Source organism: Notolabrus celidotus, chromosome 18, assembly GCF_009762535.1.
Source record: "Notolabrus celidotus isolate fNotCel1 chromosome 18, fNotCel1.pri, whole genome shotgun sequence".
Classification (NCBI taxonomy): domain Eukaryota; kingdom Metazoa; phylum Chordata; class Actinopteri; order Labriformes; family Labridae; genus Notolabrus; species Notolabrus celidotus.
The window spans coordinates 16,109,124-16,129,620 of NC_048289.1; the positions used below are offsets into that span (position 1 = coordinate 16,109,124).

The 20,497-nt window shown below is 38.5% G+C and overlaps 2 protein-coding genes across 2 annotated transcripts; one reads left to right on the forward strand and one right to left on the reverse strand.

The window, feature by feature from the left end:
- Window positions 1-83: 83 nt before the first annotated feature.
- On the reverse strand, window positions 84-4,280 carry LOC117830031 (translational activator of cytochrome c oxidase 1). Its single transcript, XM_034707919.1, has 6 exons — window positions 4,154-4,280; window positions 3,745-4,012; window positions 2,638-2,744; window positions 2,414-2,547; window positions 1,093-1,255; window positions 84-639 (listed from the first exon to the last, which is right to left on the reverse strand). The coding sequence occupies exons 2-6, from the start codon at window positions 4,007-4,009 to the stop codon at window positions 430-432; spliced, it is 879 nt and encodes a 292-aa protein (XP_034563810.1). The 5' UTR covers window positions 4,010-4,012; window positions 4,154-4,280; the 3' UTR covers window positions 84-429.
- Window positions 4,281-4,540: 260 nt separating this feature from the next.
- pth3r (parathyroid hormone 3 receptor) lies at window positions 4,541-20,037 on the forward strand. The gene is given in 24 exon segments (XM_034707949.1): window positions 4,541-4,586; window positions 7,176-7,307; window positions 7,393-7,620; window positions 12,282-12,387; window positions 14,300-14,410; window positions 14,499-14,522; window positions 14,525-14,622; window positions 14,823-14,876; window positions 14,878-14,898; window positions 14,900-14,918; window positions 15,077-15,231; window positions 16,557-16,656; window positions 16,659-16,707; window positions 16,800-16,865; window positions 16,949-17,007; window positions 17,092-17,224; window positions 17,367-17,400; window positions 17,402-17,479; window positions 18,548-18,622; window positions 18,730-18,810; window positions 18,812-18,865; window positions 18,867-18,965; window positions 18,967-19,150; window positions 19,153-20,037. Coding segments are annotated over 22 exon segments (1,710 nt in total). The 5' UTR covers window positions 4,541-4,586; window positions 7,176-7,307; window positions 7,393-7,554; the 3' UTR covers window positions 19,197-20,037.
- The last annotated feature ends 460 nt before the right edge of the window (window positions 20,038-20,497 follow it).

The window sequence follows — 20,497 nt, forward strand, 5'->3', positions numbered from 1 at the left end:
GTACACCTAGCGCCCAATAACTGCTGAGACAGGCTGCAGCATAGGCAGTAAAGTTAATAGTTGGTACAGTTGGACAGTTGGTAAACAGTTCTTAAAACTTTTAATGGAAACCAGATTGGCAGACATGATGGCGTTTTTATACTAGAGGCCGCAGATAATTAATGTTCGATAAGCAGAATCTGACAACTGAAATATTTAAGAAACATTTACTTAACAAGTTATCAGGACCACACTATCATTTCACTGCCAAGTTTTCCTCTAAAGCACCAAAATGACATGGGCACATCATTTCATTCTGATGAGTTTCAGCAACACTCCTGTTGAAAAGCAGCACAGGTATCTGTTGACAATTCCTTTCTCAGAACATTAAACACCCTGCTTGAAAAGTGAATCCAGACTAGAGTCCAAAAAGTTGTCCAGAAAGTGATCTCAGCTCTGAGCCTGGATGTTGTCCCAGACTCGTACTACCTCTGGCCAGTCATTTAGAGCTTCTACTAACACTGAAGCAGTATCCAGCTGGTCCTGGTCCAGAGAGGTGAGGGTGCGGGGAACAAACTCTAATCCTGCAGATGTTATCTGCATCCCCAGATCCACCAAAGAGGCCCGCACTTTCCTCAGGTCTGTCATATCACAAATGAACTGCAGAGAGAGAAACAGATTGATATAAGTTGTATAATATAAAACTTAGAAACAAATAAATAAGCAGGCCAGGCCTTTCAGGGGTAAACTGTAGCAGATTAATGACATTTTTCATTGGCATGATATCCATGAAAAACTCTGAAGATGAGTGAATGAACATCATTCTTAGGCAAACAATATGCAATAAAAAACCTTTATAAACAGTTTGATATGTGTAAGAGAAAAGTCCCCAAAGTGTGCAGTAGCAGTTTTCGATATGTAGTAATTTAAACTTATTCCTAAAATTGGGTTGCAGTGTGTAGTTTTGTATGAGCTTGTGCAGTCAGACATCTAACTGTCAGGGCCAACCTGGATGCTTGTACACAATTCCCTTTAAGCTGCTGTTGTTTGTATCAGTCACATTTCATATGTCCGTCTCTGCTCTCTTGAGACACTGCTCTCTTCATCTCTGACCTGCAGGAGGGGCTGCTCCTCCTCATCCTCAGTCTCTTTCACGTCCTCGGCTCCGGCCTCGATGGCCAGCTCCAGGGCTCGCTCCATCGACAGGTTCTGACCTGGCACCATCACCACCCCCCTCCTGTTGAAGTTGTGGCGTGCTCCGTCTGACAGCATCCCCCTGTGGATGAGTCAATAATTACATTTGCTGCATATAAATGGCACATTTTGCTGCTTTTCTTCAGTTGTTTGTATCTGTGCCAGCAGCCTCTGATCAAAGATAACCTTTGGGGACATCTAGTGGCTAATGCAAAAAATTCCATGATCAATGTAACATAGTTTCAAGCAGTTTAGTGTAGCTTTACACTGTTTTACCTGAAGTGATAGATATGTCTGATTTGCATTTAAAAAAGAATGCTTCTGCTGCAACTTTTCAACTAAGACTCATGTAATCCCACCTAATCTTCCTCCCACATTGTTGGATCATAGATTCAGTCATTTTGGATGCAATATCATCTCAGTATAGTTTAATATATTTCAATTTAATATTATCTGTATGCAAGTAGTTGTGTTGCTTTAACCCTATAAGAGCCAGATGTTTGAGTTTTCTTACAAAATCTACTCCACCAGAGTTTAAGAGCCATAACACAACTTTCAACTACACCTAGCTTTAAACCAGGGACGTCAAACTCATTCCAGTTCCCACATACTGCCCAATTTGATCTGAAGTGGGCCGAACCAGTAAAATCATAGAATAATAACCTATAGAGAAGGACAACTCAAAATTCTCCCCTTTGTTTTAGTGCAAAAAAGTACAAGTACATTCTGAAAATGTCCACATTACATCTTTTTAGAAAAACAGCTGTTGTATTTTTTGCCATGATGAGTCTCAAAGTGGGACCTATGACATACGCACATGTTTACATATACAAAAACTTTAGTGTTGATTGGATCTTGAAGTGCTCTAAAAAGTCTGTCAATTTCCACCAGATTATGCAAATATTCTCCTGGAGCACAGTTCAGGTGCGTTCCATCAGCACTATGATTGTATGTGACCCCCAGAGGACAAATATGAAATTGCAGTTCATTTTATTGAAAAATTGTAGCTAATGTCCTCTCTGAAATTGTTTCACTTTGGGAAGTCATCCATGGGCCGGATTCGAACCTATTGCGGGCCCGGTTTTGAACCACGGGCCGTATGTTTGACATCCCTAGTTTTAAACTGTTGATGACCTGTTGATCCACATTTATAACCATCAGTGTTCAGGTGAAAGGGCATGAAATATCTGTGATATTACAATTTCTACTATGGGAGGATCATATGAAGTCTTCCCCTTACCCATTCTTGGTAAGCAGGCGTCTGACGTCCTGTTGGGTGCGTGTGTTGTTGTCAGTCAGGACCTCTATGAGCAGCAGACATCCACCAGGTCCCCGAGCTTCAAACATATGCTGAAATGCTGGTTTTGCTTTTTCCTGTTGAACCAAAGTAAAAATGCTGATCTTTTTTTATCCTTTGTTTTGTTTTTATCCCCATTTGTATCTAACAATGTTGTCTTAACTTACCGCACTCTTGATTGCAGCTTCTACCGATGTTTTGGGCATGTTCTTGATTCTGCACTGCTCCAGTATGTGGGCTAGGTTTAAATTCATGTCAGGGTTGGATCCACCGTCTGCAAATAATATTAATAATAATAATGCCTTAATTCGTAAAGCACTTTTCGATACAAGTAACAAAGTGCTTCACAAGAACAATAAAAACACAATAAAAGCAAATGAGAGGTAAAACGTTAAAGATTAAAATAAATTCACAAAATAAAAGCTTTACTATAAAAGTGTGTCTTCAGAAGTGAAATAAAATGAGGGACTGACTCTGCAAGTCTGATTTCCTCTGGCAGGCTGTTCTACAGTCGGGGGGCTCTGACAGCAAAGACCCTGCCGCCTTTAGTTTTTAGTCTAAACCGTGGAAGAGCAAGCAGAGCACTGCCAGAGGATCTCAGACTGCGTCCTGGTTTATGGGGGGATAAAAGCTCAGAAATGTATTGAGAGGCGAGTTCATGTTGTGCTTTAAACGTGATTAAAAGTATCTTAAAATAAATCCTAAAAACAACAGGGAGCCAGTGTAGGGATGCTAAAATTGGGGTGATGTGGGAATTTTTTTTTGTTCTAGTTAAAAGCCGGGCTGCTGCATTTGCATGCTGTCCGAAGTCGGTGGATGTATTTTTGGTTGAGACCATAGACTGTATAAGGTTGAGACAGGAGTACAGTGAGTTGCAGTAGTCAACTGAAGTAGTGTTAATTAGCTTTATTAAGTTTTTGGATGAAATAATGGACTTGACCTTCAAAATATTTCTGAGCTGGTAAAAACAGGACTGGACAACTTTCTTTATTTGTGGTTCAAAGTTCAAGTCCTGGTCAAAAATGACTCCATGATTCCTTGCTGATGTTTTCATGGGGATAGCTAAATTATCTAGGTTGGGCATGATGAGGGTTCTTTTTGCTGCTGGGCCAATTAGAATAATTTCTGATGTATTGTTATTGAGTAAAAGGAAGTGGTCTGCCATCCATGATTGTATTGTATTTAATGACACCAACATTAAAGTTAGCTGATAAGAAACTCTCAAACAGTAATAGAAATGCATGAATACTTAGTTTCAGTTTAACTTGTCTCACCTTTCACAGCTATCCTTATCATCATACCAAACTTCATGAACATCTTGCCCCTCGCCTCATCTTTAGGACCTTTGACGTTTTTCACCTTGGACCATTTGTTGTGTCCAGCACACAGGGCGCAGCACAGGTGCAGCGACCTGACAGAAGAGGACCTCCATGCTGGGGAAAACACACATGAAGCCGGCGGGTGGAAACTGCCTGACGCCGCTGTCAGTGCCTGGGGGCGCAGGGTCCTGAATATCCTAAGCACCGCCGTCCCCGCCATGTCCTTCATGCACACAACCAGAGACAGTGTTACAGTAACCTGCTGCACATGTGAATCAGAACCTGCTCAGGAGCAAAGCTTTAAACCTCCCACAGCAGGTGAGCAATTTAATTCATCATATGAAAGAAAATGTTAATATCTTACAGTTTCGACAAGTCAGGAAAACATGCAGCTGCTACTGTCCTTGTTGTGAAACCGGTACTTCCTGGTTGTAATGACGTCAGAAATCGGCCCTTCAAAATAAAAGCTCAATTGCAACCTAGAAAGAATTCAGGTTTAAAGGTGGCAATTTACGCTCTTTTTCATCAAAATATATTGGTCTAAGAGGTCCCCAAAACATGTCTTTAAAGTTTATGCTCAAAAAAACACTTTGAAATCAGATTTTGGCATGCCTGTAAACCATAGACTGTAAAAAATATGGACGTAGTATCCGTGACATCACCCATCTGTTCCTGAGAGCTGTTTTGAAGCAAATCGACGGCAGCAGCCATATTGGTAATGCGGAACTCAACTAGGCAGAGTGTGACGTGTTGTGAGTCTCTTAGCCAATGGCTGTGTGTTCCCGACCGGGAGTCAGGTCAGTCATGTCCTTATTTGGGCAAAACTCATAATCTTAATATCTTCTTAACCGTCACGTTAGAAAAAAATTCACCCCCCGTACAGTGTATGCCATTAGAGAGATTAGCGTTGTAGGGCCAAGCCGTTTTTTGAACCAGGCTGTAAACATGTTTATTAATGCTGCAAAGATCGTCTTTTTCCCATTCATATCTATGTGGTTTCCGGTGTTTCTGCAGCCAGCCTCAAGCGGATTTTCGATGTATTGCAGTTTATATCACTTCCGCATTGGCTTCATCGTTTGAGACCGGAGTTTGCCGCTTGCTGTAAACCCCTCTTTTTCAGCCCTGCTCAGAACGGTCTTATTTCTCTCTGACCACGCCCCCTCAGGAAGTGAATGTGGCCTCGGCTCTCCAGCACATTGATCCAATGTTTACGTGTTGGCTGCATAGACATGGCTGCTCGCAGACCCACGTTACTTCAACCCTCTGAATTTGATCCAGAATCTGATCCTGACGGAGAGGTGCCTTCAGCAGGACCTTTCTGAACGATTGGTCACAGATTTTGTGTTTCTTGTTGTTTTATTTGTCAGTATGTCGAAGTGTGTCTTGGTACACAGCTACGAACATGTAGCTATGTGGCTATGCTAACTAGCGCTAGCACTTTTCCATGAAAAATACGAATCATCCACTAGATCTTAATATGCAGACGTGGGGAGTAAAACCGACCTTTGTGTTTATTAAGACAGCCTACAACTAGCATGCCTCCCTCCTAAGCTCCTTGTTAGCACACGTGTGCAGGTAATGAAAACGGAGGAGGGGTTGAGTTGTATTTTATACAGTCTGTGGGCTGAACAAACTCCGAGCTCTGACTTCCGTTACAGACCGGATGGCGTAACAAAAACACGGAAATCTGAAACAGCTCGTTTCAGCACACATTTACAGAAAGGTGGAGAAATCAGAACAGGGGCAGAATGGATTTTTTTCATTTTCGGGGGGTTTGTAGACATGCCAGGGACACATATTTCAGGTGGAGAACCATTAAAAAGTCCATTTTGCATGATATGTCACCTTTAAACTGTAGGAAAAAAAAGATTTTCATAATTTCTTCAAGGAATTTTAACAACGTGAATTTATCTTACAGAATTTAGGTTGAAGTACTGATAATTACTTTGGGGTGAAATAGTTGCTTTGACCAATGTTGCTTGAATTTCAGGTAGAATAAACTAATTCATGATCAGGCCCCACCACCACTTAAACAATGCGTGTTACTCTGCAGGAATAATCTTATGGAGACTGTTCAGCTAAACTTAGGAAAACTGCATTTGGACAGTCTGCATATTCAGTCAGAGCAGCAGAAAAATGGAACTCAATTCCTACTCACATTAGAGACAGTATAAGCCTCAGTGTTTTTAAAAGTAAACTGAAATTATGGCTCAAGGAAAAACAATCATGTAATCACTGAGTTCCTCTGAATGCATGTAACTAGAGACAATGGAATGTAATTCTAAATGTTTTATTAGAGGGACTGTTGTTGAGTATGTATTGTTTTAAATGCTAGTATGTTTTTATCATTTGCATTGTACATTCCTGAATTTCCCCGTTGTGGGACGAGTAAAGGAATCTCTTATCTTATCTTATCTTATCTTATCTTCCTGCCCAGGGACCACAGATGAAAATTAGCTTATAGCTAGCTCTGGCTTGACAGTTTTTGTTTTGCATGGCCCCTGTCAAATAAACTGATAAATAAATAAAATAAATTATTCTAGCCAAAGCACATGAATCAATCAAAAGCATTACCTTTACTTTTATTTTTAGTATATGCAGAAGTGGTAGTAGCATTATTATGAACGTCTTAGTAAACATATGGTTGTTTTTGACATTTTTTAAAGCTCAATCATCCATGTATTATAATATTATCATTTGGTTAGTATGTGCTGTCAATTTCATATACTACAACTTTAATACATTTTGAGAAATACAAATTTAAATCTGCTTGAGAAGGGGTTACCAACAAGGGTGACAGAGATTTTAAGGGAATTTAAAGTGTTCACATACTGTGTGGGCCCATAATAATCTGTCTTGGAAGAATGACTGTGAACAAATAAAAATATACTGTATACTTCCAGTAACTTTTTAAGGATTTGTATCAATCTTGTCCTTGAAAATGTGATTTGAACCTTGAACCTGAACTATTTAAGGACCCCATAGTGTTCAAACAGCTCTTCCAAAGTACAACAAGGACATCCATCGAAATCATTTTTTTTCTATATAATTATTTTAGTGTATCATAACTGTGAGCCAGGGATGTAAGCACAAGAGTTTATTTGTGTCCACTAATTGCCACAAAATGTAGATAGTGAGGCTGGTCTGTGCCAAAACATCCCAGCATGGGAACTGAAGACACAATGCTGGTCTACTGCCGTGAGACTAAAGTTGATTAATCACCCAGCTTCTATTTCTGATGATGGAATATAATGATGACAGGCATTTGACTTTTTTTATACTGCTTCAGAATTTGCAAAACAGGAATGTACTGCATGTAGTCAGTTCCTAACAATATCATACAGGGTGGTTAAGATAAAAAATAAAATAAAATCTTTCTCATCCAGTGGGTTTTGTAGAAACTGGGTTAAAGGAGGCAAAGGAAAGAAAAACAGACAGAGGAACACAAAGAGTTAAGCAAGACATCAGCCACAACCAACCAAGTCCAGCCCATCATGAAAGACAGCATTCAAAATGGTGTAAGTGTGGAGGAGGGTACTTCTTTCTCACCTCCTTGCAGAGACCTCCTCATACTGTGGACTGACTTCTTTGTCGTTCCTTAAGGGATGTCCACTGAGCCTTGAGAGGGACTAAAGACAGAGAGGATGCTTTTAATGGATCCAAAGCTCAAGAGCATCCTAAAAGGCTGATGGGACACCACTTATTATCACTGAGGAGGATCATGTTAACTGAACGTCTGGTTTAAGTCTTCATTATAAAAGAATAATGTTTTCTGCACAGGGAACTGCTGCTTTGGCTCTTTTTCACAGTTTGCTGTTAGTGACTGCATTGGTAAGTGTTCTCCTCTTATTCTGGGTTTTTTGTTTGGGCTATTGATTTTTTTTCTAAATTAATTTGGTTAAAGAATTATTGTTTTCCTTTTCAGAGACAGCGAATTTGCTCAAAAGGATCAGAATTAAAGTATGAAATACTTCAAAAATGAATTTTAATTGTATGACTTTTGCCATCAGTTGCTAAGGGGGATCTCATTTGGCTTTAAAAACAACAATCTTCTCATAGTGGTTTCACACAGAAAGGTCTTCAATGGAAAAATGTACCTCGGTGTTTACTTTCTGTGCTCAGCAGAAAGTGAATTCTCTGTCTCTTTGCCCGGTGCAAACTTCAACAAAGGATGCTTCTTATGTTCCAAATTTAAACTTTTCACACTGTCGCATCATATCTAACACTTTACTATAACTCTGAGTCAGATATAACACTCTGCTACTGCTGCACTTTTGGCCAAATATAGAAAACTTCATGTGTCTGTGACTCTCTTTGTAGTTGGATTTTGGACATTAATTTATCTAGTACTTTGGGAATTCTGCCAACCATTCACAAAGCACACCTAAGATCGCTCTGCAGGTCTGCAGAGGAATAAGGAATCTTTCATTTTAAAGGTACTGTGAAGTTGATTTTAAAAGTTAAAAAAAGGTTAAATCATATGAATGATTAGGCTTCATTTTGCAGATTTCCCAGAGATTTCTACTTTCTCTCGAACAAAGCTGGGAATAACAAAAGAAAAACACAAACTTGACATACACACAGGATGCAAAGACTCAATTCCCAAGCAGCACATAAACAAAAACAAAAGCACCCAGTCTCCACCATCAACAGTCACCTGTGGTCTGCCTCCAACCCCTTTAACCTTTCACCCACTGGAGCACGACCCTCTGTACGTCTCCACCTCCGTCCATCCATCTCTTCATCTTCCCCTGGGTCGATCCCCAGCCTCATCTTCTGGCAGACTTACAACCAGCTGCTCAGTCAACCTGAAAATCACTTTCACACAAAGCAGCGCTATGAGAGAGTAAACTCAGTTGTGACACAAGCTAATTGTTTTGCTTACATCCCCTGTCAGTCACTACAAAAGCATCCTGTACAAAGACAAGTGACGGACTGTGACTTTAATTCCACTGCAAGTTGATTCATTGGGGAATAGATGGAGAATTTGTATGCTGTAAAACTTAAATATCTGTTGTCCTAATCATCCTGATCAATAATTGACGTGTGTTGTTTTAAAAGAAAGGGTTTTGGACAAAGACCCAAAAACAAACACATCCACAATGTCCACCATTCAACCAGAGCCAGTGTTTAAAACAGCTCACTGTGTCTGTATTGTCTTTGGCTAACAGTCTCCTTCATAAACAAATCTCTGCAGGGAATGATAGCTGTCCAGAGATGTGAGGGCTACAATGGTAGAAACCCTGTTATCCAGCGGTGGTTTATTTGAAAGACTCATGCCAAGAATGTTACTTATCACATATCCAAAGACACAGATAATTTCAGCCAGGTTTTATTCTGTTTAATAAGATAAAGACGTTTTGAGGAAGGTGCTGTGAGAAGACATGGAAGAGGAGCCAAAGCTTTAATTGAAGTCCAAGTGAAATTATTTTAATACAAGTCAAAATTTATTTAAAATCCTCTACAAGTCAGGGAAAATCATCGAAGGGGGAAGTGCTCCTATTGCTTAAAAAGGCATCAATTATTTCAGATTGCATAATGTTATGTTTATAGATGGACCTCTATTGTTTATGAAGTTCAGACCTAACCGAGGGCTCCATTCTCTTGGTCGATCATGATAAAAAGAACAAATGCTCAGTCTGCGACTTGTATTTTTATAGATAAAGATTTTAATCCAAATATTTTGGCCTTAACCCTCCTGTTATGTTCGTTTCTCTGGAACAGCAATTATGTTCCTGGGTCAATTTGACCCGGGGCATGTTTAATTATCCAGAAGTGTCAGAACCCCAAAAAATCCCAATACACATTTTATTTAATCTACGTTTTAACTCCATTACTAATCATTTAAATCAAGATTTAGTCCATTGGTGTTCTTTAATTCTCACAGACCATGGTTCAATGAGGATAACTCACTCGTTTTTCATTTAAATTCATGATAAAACTTTTTTTAATGTACATTGGACATCCCTAAATATAAATACAGCAGTTTAACATGACATTGATTTTTGTTTATTTTATTTGACATTTTGAATTTTTGTTGATAAATTATAAATTAACACGAGACACCTCTTCTGTCACATGCTGCCCAGATTTTTACGCTGCATTCAGCTGGTTTGGAAGGCATACATTACCTAAAATAGACTTTAAAAAGGGTCAATTTGACCTGCAACATAACAGGAGGGATAAACAGTCCTTAAATAAACTATCTTAGATTCACCTCTCACTCTGGTAAAAGTTTAAAGCTACCTCTAGTAACTTTAATTTGTGTGGATTTGGCACCTACTGTGGTAAACAGGGCTACTGTGTCTGATCTCTTTGCTGATCCTGTACCAGCATGAGGTAATACTCATGGTCCACTACCATGGCATCCTGTACATGTGTTTCACAGTTCTCCACTCTCCTTTGGGGTGTGTGTGTGATTCAACTGTCTTAACAACCATTGGATGGATTACTATGAAATATTGCACAGACATTCATGATCCCCAGAGGATGACTCCCACAGACTTCATGTTTCCCTGACTTTTTTTAGTGCTGTTCCCAGCTCTATTTTTGAATGAAACGTCTCATCAGATTTTCGATGGATTGCCATGAAAGTTGGCACAAACATTAACATTGCCCTAAAAATATCAAATGTAATGGCTCTGATGATGTATGAAGTACGTCTTTCCTTGTACCTCTCTGCCTCATAAAGCCTCTTTCTGATCTTTTCCAACTGTTAAACAATCCTCACATGAATTTTCTAGTCACCAGCTTTACTGCTGTTGTGAAATGAACACGAGAACACAAAGCTTCCTGTGTTAACTAAAGCTCCCACTACTATGTGCTCATGAGGACAAGCCCCAAATGTAGACAGCAGCAGCTTCTCTGCTGGAGCAAAGAAACGGGTTGGTGAGGGATCATGACATACCACATCCACACGCAACTATTTCACAACACCTGGAGGAAGCACATCAGATGGCTGACCGTGTTTGCAGTTGACAGATCGCCTGAGATGGAAAGAGACTTCTGAGGGATTTGTGGGTCGCTTAAAGGATGGACAAATGTGAGGGAGGTATGCAGGGAGAATAGCTGCTATGAGGAGCATTGCTGTTGAGTCTTAGATGAATACAGTTAAAAACAAATAAAAGTGTGCAATAGAGATGAAAATGTGACATTGATCTGCTGTCAGGAAGATTGGGTTTTCTGAAACGATAACTGAACATGGGCCTTAATTGCATCACAGACAGGGCTACTGAAACCATTCAATATGTGCTAAAAAATGATTTTTCCCTATTATAATTGTGTTATTTACTTGTTGTGTGCCATCTAAATCAGGGGTTCCCAAAGTGTGGGTCAGGACCCCCTGGGGGGTCGCAAGACACAAATGGGGGGTCGTGAGATGTCTTCAAGAATGTTGTGTTTTTTTTATTATCTATAACTAGTAAATTTTTCCCATTATAGTAAATAATATCAACAGAAACAGTGGCTAAACTTGAAATAAAACCTTGAAAATAGAAAATGTAATGAGTTTTCTGCCTTTCTTTGTTTCCAGATGACTCCTAAGTTCAGGGTTAGTGAATAGTTAATTATCAAAAGCATCAGTAGCAGCAGGTTAATTCATAACGTCACAGGAAACACAGCCACATGCTCATATAGGTAGGCTAAATTTTCAGCAGACCAGCTAAATGAAGCCACATTAAATCACTTTGAGGGACAGTGGGGGTCGCAAGTCTTTGGCACCAATATTTAGGGGTCTCGGGCTGAAAAGTTTGGGAACCCCTGAACTAAATGATCACAAAAAGTTCCATGCATTCACACTTAACCTGCATTAAAGCTACAGTGAGGAACTTTCTGTTGCCCCCTGTGGACAAAATGATACATCTTATCTCCCTGCTGAGCTTGTCCTGTAAAAGTGTAAGGTGTTTTCTGATGAAAAAAAAAAACATGAATATTGTATCATTCTTCAGTGTACTGTCAGTCATCTGGTCTGACACCTAACCCCTCAGAACGGTTGCAGGCATGGATGCTTTTGTAGGTCATCACCGTTGATACCACTCTTTTTCTTGACCAGCTAAAACTTCTCACAGGAACTTTAAAGTACATTTATGTGAGTTCTCTGACCTGTAATCCATGTATAAACCCTCCTGTTATGTTGCGGTTCAAATTGACTCTTTTTAAAGTCTATTGTACATTAAAAAAAGTTTTAACATTAATTTTAATGAAAAACGAGTGAGTTATCCTCATTGAACCATGATCTGTGAGAATTAAAGAACACCAATCGACCAAATCTTGATTTAAAAGGATAGTAATGGAGTAAAAATTATATTTGAAAAAATCTGTATTGGGATTTTTTGGGGTTCTGACACTTTTGGATAATTGAATATACCCCGGGTCAAATTGACCCAGGAACATTATTGCTGTTCCAGAGAAACGAACATAGCAGGAGGGTTAACACTATGTTGCATTTTTTCATTAAAGTCTTATCAATTTGTCATCTCCTTTTTGTCTTCCAGATAGACTCTGATGATGTCATCACACGAGACGAGCAGATCTATGTTTTGATTGGTGCTCACGCTAAGTGTGAAAGAAGCATCAAGACGCAAAAGGCTCTGGTTAAAGGTTTGTCTGCTGTTTACTCTTAGATAGATTCAATAAAGTCTGAGAACACAGTCAAAAAAAAAAAACAATCAGAAAATTGAATCACAGAATTTTTTCAATTGATTTTGCTTTCATGAATCCCATCACATCATCCTTCCATAAATTTAAATAGAAACATTTGAATTATGGGAAAATAACAGTTCCACTCTCTGCAACAAGCTCTCGTTGTGAGGGAAGTATGTGTAGGGTCAGTGAGTGCACATCCATTTCTATAATCAGAAACAGTTTTTATTGCATCAGCTCTTCATGTAGGATCAGATAAAACACTCATCCAATATCCTGTTGACCGGTATCTCTGCCATCACACAGATGAATTCAGGTGCACACAATAGTGATGCATTTCTCATTAAAATTATGACGCAACCACTGATGATGAGTTGCCACTGTGGTCTATCTTAGGAGGAATTTTGTTCGACAGAGTGCCAGTCTGAAGAGTCTGAAAAAAGCACAGTTAAGAGCTAATATATATAAAGCTGTAACCAAAGTTTTTGTTTTTTATGAACTTATTTGTTGTTTTTTTATTGTCACTTTCATGGGGATCCAGATCTCATGGATATCAGATATTATGCAACATGCTCTAAATACAGTACCACCAAAAAAAATTAAAACAGGACCAACACCGAAGGAAAGTGATTGCAGGTATCACTTTGTCCACAGGGGGAGCCAAAATCAGCACAAACTAGAAGTTTTTCACAGGAGCTTTAAGTTATGATAATGTCTTATGAAAGGTTAGATTCACATCTAAACACATATATCGTTTTTTATGGGGCGCCATTTGTAAAGTTGTGCACACTGAAAAAAAAAAAAAACAGCAACAATTCTCCACATTTAGCTCCAAAACCTCATAAAAATGTAGAGTGAATTCTTAAAAGTTACTTTTTTTTATCACATTTAGAGAAATATTTGTGATCTTCTTCACATTTAATTTTCTTGTGAAAAATATATTAAGTTAAAATTTTGTTAAATTCAAATGCTAAATCTAAATCTAAATGTTAAATATAAATATAAATATAAATGTTAAATATAAATATAAATGTTCAACGATAAATCTAAATGTTAAATGTTAAATATAAATGTTAAATATTAATAATAAATATAAATATATATATAAATGTTAAATATAAATGTTAAATATAAATGTTAAATGTTGCTCTGCGATCCTTATATTTAGCTGATATGCAAATTCACACTGCCGCTTATCAACTAAATATTTAGGATTGCGGAGCAACATTTAACATTTAGATTTATCGTTGAACATTTAGATTTGGATTTAACATTTATATTTATATTTAGAATTTGGATTTATCAATGATTTTAACTTAATATATTTTTCACAAGAAAATTAAATGTGAGGAAGATAACAATATTCCTCTAAATGTGATAAAAAAAAGTGACTTTTAAGAATTCACTCTACATTGTTATGATGTTTTGGAGCTAAATGTGGAGAAATGTTGCTGTTATTTTCTGTGTGCATAACTTTACAAATGGCGCCGCATAGGTTTTTGGTGACTTTAAAAAAAAAAAAAGTCTAAATCCTTACAGTATATTTTGTAACTTAGATTTTGAAGATTGAAATTCCATATGCACAAGTTTACTGGTACCTGAGCATCTTTACATTGTTGTCTGTGTACTTAAGATACTGATCTTCCATCAGAAAATGTAGCATATACACTATGTAGCAGGATTGGGGGAAAATTAAGTAACATATTGGTTTGTCAGACTTGGCGTCCCCGTAAGCTCAAACGATCAGGGTTATAAAAAAGAAGAAGAAGATCATCGGGCCTATGCCTACAAAGTGCACAAGGTCTATTGAAAATACAACTAAAACTAAATCTTCAAGCTTACAGCTGTTTTTCTTTCTTTATGTATGAAGACGGTGAGTGTAACCCAGAGTGGGACGGGATCATCTGCTGGCCTCGGAGCAGAGTGGGTCAGCTGGTGTCAGTCCTGTGTCCAGAGTACATCTACGACTTCAACCACAGAGGTATCAGAGCTGAGGAGGCCATATATTCACTACTTTATTGCAGCCTCTTGTACGATTGGTGTGATTGTGTCTCTCTCCTGTAATGCAGGCCGCGCTTACCGCCAGTGTGATGCTCGGGGAACTGGGAGCAGGTTCCCATTATCAACCGCACATGGGCCAACTACACCGAGTGCACCACATACTTGACGTCCAACCACAGGAGACAAGAGGAGGTATGTACATTTGTGTTTGTCTGGATGTGTACAGTACAGTGTGTATTCAGTGGGCTGGTTGAATGTGTGGGTTTGGCGTCAATAGACTAGTTGCAAGTTGCAAATCATACCATCTATTAAAGTATTGAGACTGGATTGTACGATAAAGAAGTCACGTCTATGTGCATGCAAACTCTAAGCATGTTTTTGTTTGGCCCCAGAAGGTGTTTGAGAGACTACATCTCATGTACACTGTTGGATACTCCATTTCTCTCTGCATCACTGTTGGTCGCCGTCTTCAATCCTCTGCTATTTCAAGTAAGAAAAAAAAACTCTTATACAACATTTATTGAGAAACATTACAAGTTAATTCATTACAGATTTATGACATGCTAAATATTGATTTCTCAGTTAATTACATCTTTTTGAGACTCTACTTTAATATCCAAAACCTTTCCCTTTTCTCTCCCGTCAGAACGTCTTCACTGCACACGTAATTACATCCACATTCATCTCTTCACCTCGTTCATCTGTCGAGCTGTCAGCATTTTCGTGAAGGACGCTGTGCTCTACAACATATCTGATGACAAAACTGCTGAGCCTGAGTACACTGACCAGAAGCCTCATATGGTAATCCATCATTCTATACACTCTGAAGCATCTTGTTCTTCTTTTTCTGTGTATTTGTGTTTCTTCACAGTCAACACGGTTATGGTGGTCCACATGAAGATTGTAGTGGCAACTTTTAGAAAAAAACCTTCTTTTGCCACTTCCGCAGGACATGATCTTTCTGACTCGTGCATTGTAAAATAGGTTTTACTAAAAAATGAAATGAATGACGTATGAAATTAAACAAACCGAGAATTATAAAAAAATATAGACAAACAAAATCACTTCTCTCGTTGCCATTAATTTATATTTCCATAAAAGCGACAAAACTATAAAAAGCCAACAAAGCTACAGTTTGAAAATATGTTGCTCCTGCTCAGATGAAAGCACACATCGCACATGCTCAGTTGCTCCCATTTAGCAGCACCACTTACCTGCAGCATGACAATTAAAGGCACATACACTCAAAATAACTCTATGGCTCTAACATAGATGTTATATACTGATATGCTGTATGATATGTACATCAGATATGTTTTTGAGATGATACACAGTATGATGTGTTGGAAAGAAGAAATTACATTTTTCATCAAAACAAGCCTACTAGCTTAGCTTAGCTTAGCATAAAGAACAGGCAAAGGGGAAACAGCTAGCATGTTTTGCCCAAAAGTCACAGAGCTGAAAGTCAAAGTAATAGGTCTCTCAATAAGTTATCCTTGGTTAGCTATAGCTACAGTGCACAGAAATGAGAGTGGCTTATAGAACCACAACATCTAACAGTCTTTTCAAAACATCCCTTTTCTACCATAACATTTTTTATTTTTACAGAGCTGGTACACTTTCGGGATATAATCATATTATTCTTTTCTTTTCTTTTTTTAACATTCTTTTATTGAACCTTTCAAAATATTAACAGTCAGTAATATAGAGGTTGTTTGAAATATGCAGCAAATCCAAAATCCAAAATACAGCCGCAGCAATGATCCAACATTCCTTGTTAGGTCTAGTATTTCAGCAATTGCCGCTTGACTTCCCAGATACTCCAACACCTTGGCAAACGTTTCTGTGAAAACGTCCACCTTTAATTCAAAATCTAAATTTTTCCAGAGAGATATATTCTGATATCAATGATTTCCACAGATGAATTGAAGGAGGTCCATCTCCTACCCATTTAGTCATACAGCCTTTTGGCCCAGCATAAGTAAAAAATGAACTGTGCTCTCATGTATTCTTAATGATTCGGGGACACATCCCAATAGACCCAATAGTGGTTGGACTGTAATTATTCTTTAATTACATAATCATATTTTTTAATGTTTCTTCTAAGTCTAGCTTTGTGTCCCCAGGCTGGCTGTAAAGTTGCTGTTACTTTCTTCTTTTACTTCCTGGCGACAAATCATTACTGGATCCTGGTGGAGGGACTGTATCTACACAGTCTCATCTTCATGCCTTCCTCTCTGACAAGAACTACCTCTGGCCCTCACTATCATCGCTGGGGTAAAAAGCATCAAACCAGATACTCTGTCATCACAAATCCAGCTCACGCTCCAAAACAGACTTACAACTCCCCCAACTTCTCCCTTACTGATCTTAGGTGTTCCTGCTGTGTTTGTGTCTGTTTGGGTCAGCGCACGAGCATCGCTGGCTGACACGCAGTGAGTCATGTGATGCCTTAACCTGTCTTAAATTTACACAACACCTGTATTGCACTGTATAACTCTTCTGTGGCTGCTCCCAGATGTTGGGACATCAGTGCAGGAAACCTGAAGTGGATTTATCAAGTTCCCATTTGGCGCCATTGTTGTAAGATATTTTAAATTCTAGTACTAAAGAAAATTGAAGAATGTTTGACATTTTGGTAGCCTTATGTAAGACCTCTACCTCTGCAGGTAAATTTTCTTCTCTTCCTCAACATCATACGAGTCCTGGCCTCTAAGCTGGGGGAGACAAACACTGGTAAACTGGACCCGCGACAGCAATATGGGTAACTAATTAAATCCTTTAGGAATCATAAGTTTACAAGCAGACTGCTACTCTCTGATAATTCATTTTCTGAGAGGGTAAAATGTTCACAAAAATCATAGAATTACTTTACAAACATTATATAACTATATATTGTTTTGACATGTTGTGATTTTTTTGCAGAACTGCTCAAGTCCACACTCGTGCTCATTGCCGTTGTTTGGAGTTCCACTACATGGTGTTCATGGCTCTGCCTTACACTGAGGTGACTGGGCTGCTGTGGCAGGTGCAGATGCATTATGAAGATGTTCTTCAATTCATCCCAGGTCAGAATACTGTTTATTAACTCTGCATGCATGTTGTTGAGATAAACTCAAACCATTTCAATTTTTTAAATAAAAGTACAAAACAAAAAACTGCTGTTTGATCTTATAACATATTTTAACAGATTGTTGTTATTCAAAATTCTTCATTCTTTTGGAAAAAATATTGACATTTTAGCTCGCAAAGTCTGCGCTTACTTACCCTCCTGTTATGTTCGTTTTCTCTGGAACAGCAATAATGTTCCTGGGTCAATTTGACCCGGGGTATATTCAATTATCCAAAAGTGTCAGAACCCCAACAAATCCAATACCGTTTTTTTAATATAATTTTTAACTCCATTACTAACCATTTAATCAGATTTAGTCCATTGGTGTTCCTTAATTCTCATAGATCATGCTTCAATGAGGATAACTCACTTGTTTTTTATTCAAATTCATGTTAAAAAATGTTTTAATGTACATTGGAAATACCTAAATATAAATACAGTAGTTATCATGACATAGATGTTTGTTTATTTTATTTTACATTTAGATTTTTTATTTTTTATTTTTTATGAAGAGATGTTGATAGATTAACATGATACACCTCTTCTGTCACATGCTTCCAAAAATTTTATGCTGTATTTAGCTGGTTTGGAAGGCATATATTGCCTATAATAGACTTTTAAAAGGGTCAATTGTGACCCGCAACATAACAGGAAGGTAAAGACCTAGATGAGTAGTGTATCTGGGCTAAATTCAAACCACAAACCAGCTTAATTTGGGTTACTAAGCATAGCTAGCCTAGTTTTAGTTAAGTTAAAATTAGATTAGTTAAGTTTAGCCAGAAGTGGCCACAGTTTTTAAAAAGAACATCAATAACCGTTTTTATCCGTTTAACAAAGACTTTGTATTCCTTATCAATTAATTCTGTTAAAAATGAACATTAATGTCAAAATACTATAGTTAAAACTGGTTAAAGGTGATCCAAACACATTATACCCATAAAGATCCACAGAAATCTACAAATTGATTGATTTCTGATGTAATATATTCACAAAGATGTTTAGCAGTTTTATTAAGCAATGTTATTTTTGTCTTCCCAGGGCTTTTTTGTAGCCTTTATCTACTGTTTCTGCAATGGCGAGGTAATATTTCTTATGTATCAACTTTCAGGTGAACTTCGGTAAAACATTATTGCTGTCTGACCCAAAAAACAAACTGAACTTCCTGTTTGTCACCTCTCTTTTGTCAGGTGCAAGCGGAGGTAAAGAAGGCGTGGTTGAGACGCAGCCTGGCTCTGGATCTCAAACAGAAAGCGAGAATGACCAGCAGTGGGCGGAGGAGGCAGCTGCTACTACGGCGGCATGATGTCTCACACCACCACCTACAAGCGTCAGCCTGTCTGCTGCCAATCCCAGAAATCAATCCTTCACCTCCGCTGGAGGTGTAGGGTCAGGCATCAAGCCCCCACGCCTCAGCTCCCTCCATCCCACCAAACAGCCTGCCTGGATACATTCTTCTGATACAGAAACCATTAATCCTAAACAGAGCCGGTTGTTTGGAAACCGGGAGGGACGGAGTCTGGAGTTTTGCACGTCATACCAGAGCCAGCAAAGGGAATGATGAGTACAAAAGTCATGGAGCGCTTTTGGCAAAGGCTCGTGGAGCAGAAGATCAGAGAGCCGCTCATCTGTCAAAGAGCTGGAGACCATCTTGTGACTATTTGCAAGTGTTGAGATCAGAACTTACTGGAAGAGTGACATGTCGCAAAGAGGTAGATTTGACTGTCCTGTAATCAGAGGGTTGGTGGTTCAATCCCTGTAGCTCCTCCTTTCAACATGTTGATGATGAGTGTTATCTATAAAAGTCCTTATGTTGATAAGAATTTTCAACTACAAGACTGAGGACCTACTAAAGTAAACATTTGAAGGATTTAAGCTATTCAGATTGTTTTCTGAACTTCTGTGATTTAGAAACATTTCCAGTCTCAAATTCAAAACAACATGGATAACAAGTCCTCAAAGTCAATATCAACATTTGACAGGTGGAAAGATAGCCTGAAATCCATCTCACCGGATTAATCACAGGATGGGATCAAATGTCCATTGTATGAGGTTAAAAAGTCTAGACAGGTTACACTTTCCTCTGCTGCCTTGTTTTTCTGTCACTGTTGTCTACTCAGCCTGACAGGACCCAGAGGGCTGACACAGACAAACCTTTTGCCCCTCACAGTTCAAACCCCAGCTCCTCTCTCTGTGTAACCTCTGCCCTGAAAGCCCTCACAACACCATTCAGAATTTCACACACTCCCCCTTCAGGGCTTGACTCACAGATACAGACTCCTGAGTTGCCGTGGACTTGAATCATTGAGGTCTGAGTGACACACCTGCAGCACAAGTCGCCAGTGTTCATGAGACAAACAGACGGGGAAGTGTGTCTATACATGAGTGTTTGCTCTGTGTTTATAGGATTTGTACAGTGTAAGATAAGTCTGGTAATTTAATAAAGGAGCATGCTTTGACAGTTGAAGTAAAGTGGTTTTGGAAGAATAAAAAATAAACTCAGCTGCTCTAACTGAATGTGAAAATCTTTGTTATTATGGACAAAATGTCAAAACTGTACTTTACAGTAGTTGTATTGTAAAAACACCGTGGAGGGTTTAAAATGTGCACCGACACCTGATGGAAGATAGATGGTGGAGAGGGTAGCTTATGCATGCAACTCTTTAAAGGAGGAAATTTTTACTTTTTGAAAAGTAATCTGAAAGTATTGTCACAACATTTAATCTGATTACTTTTAAATCTCTATCTTGATTACTTGTGATCTAATAACTTGTTAATAACTGACTAACCTGGGAAACACTGGAGGTAAGGAAGTGAGGGGGGGGTGAAATGAGGGTATGACAACATTAAACAGGAAACAAGACATGAGACATGAGGGAAGGAAATCCAACAACTCCACTATCCAGGAGACATGACAGATATCAAATCTCTGAAATACATGATTCAAGAATACTTCAG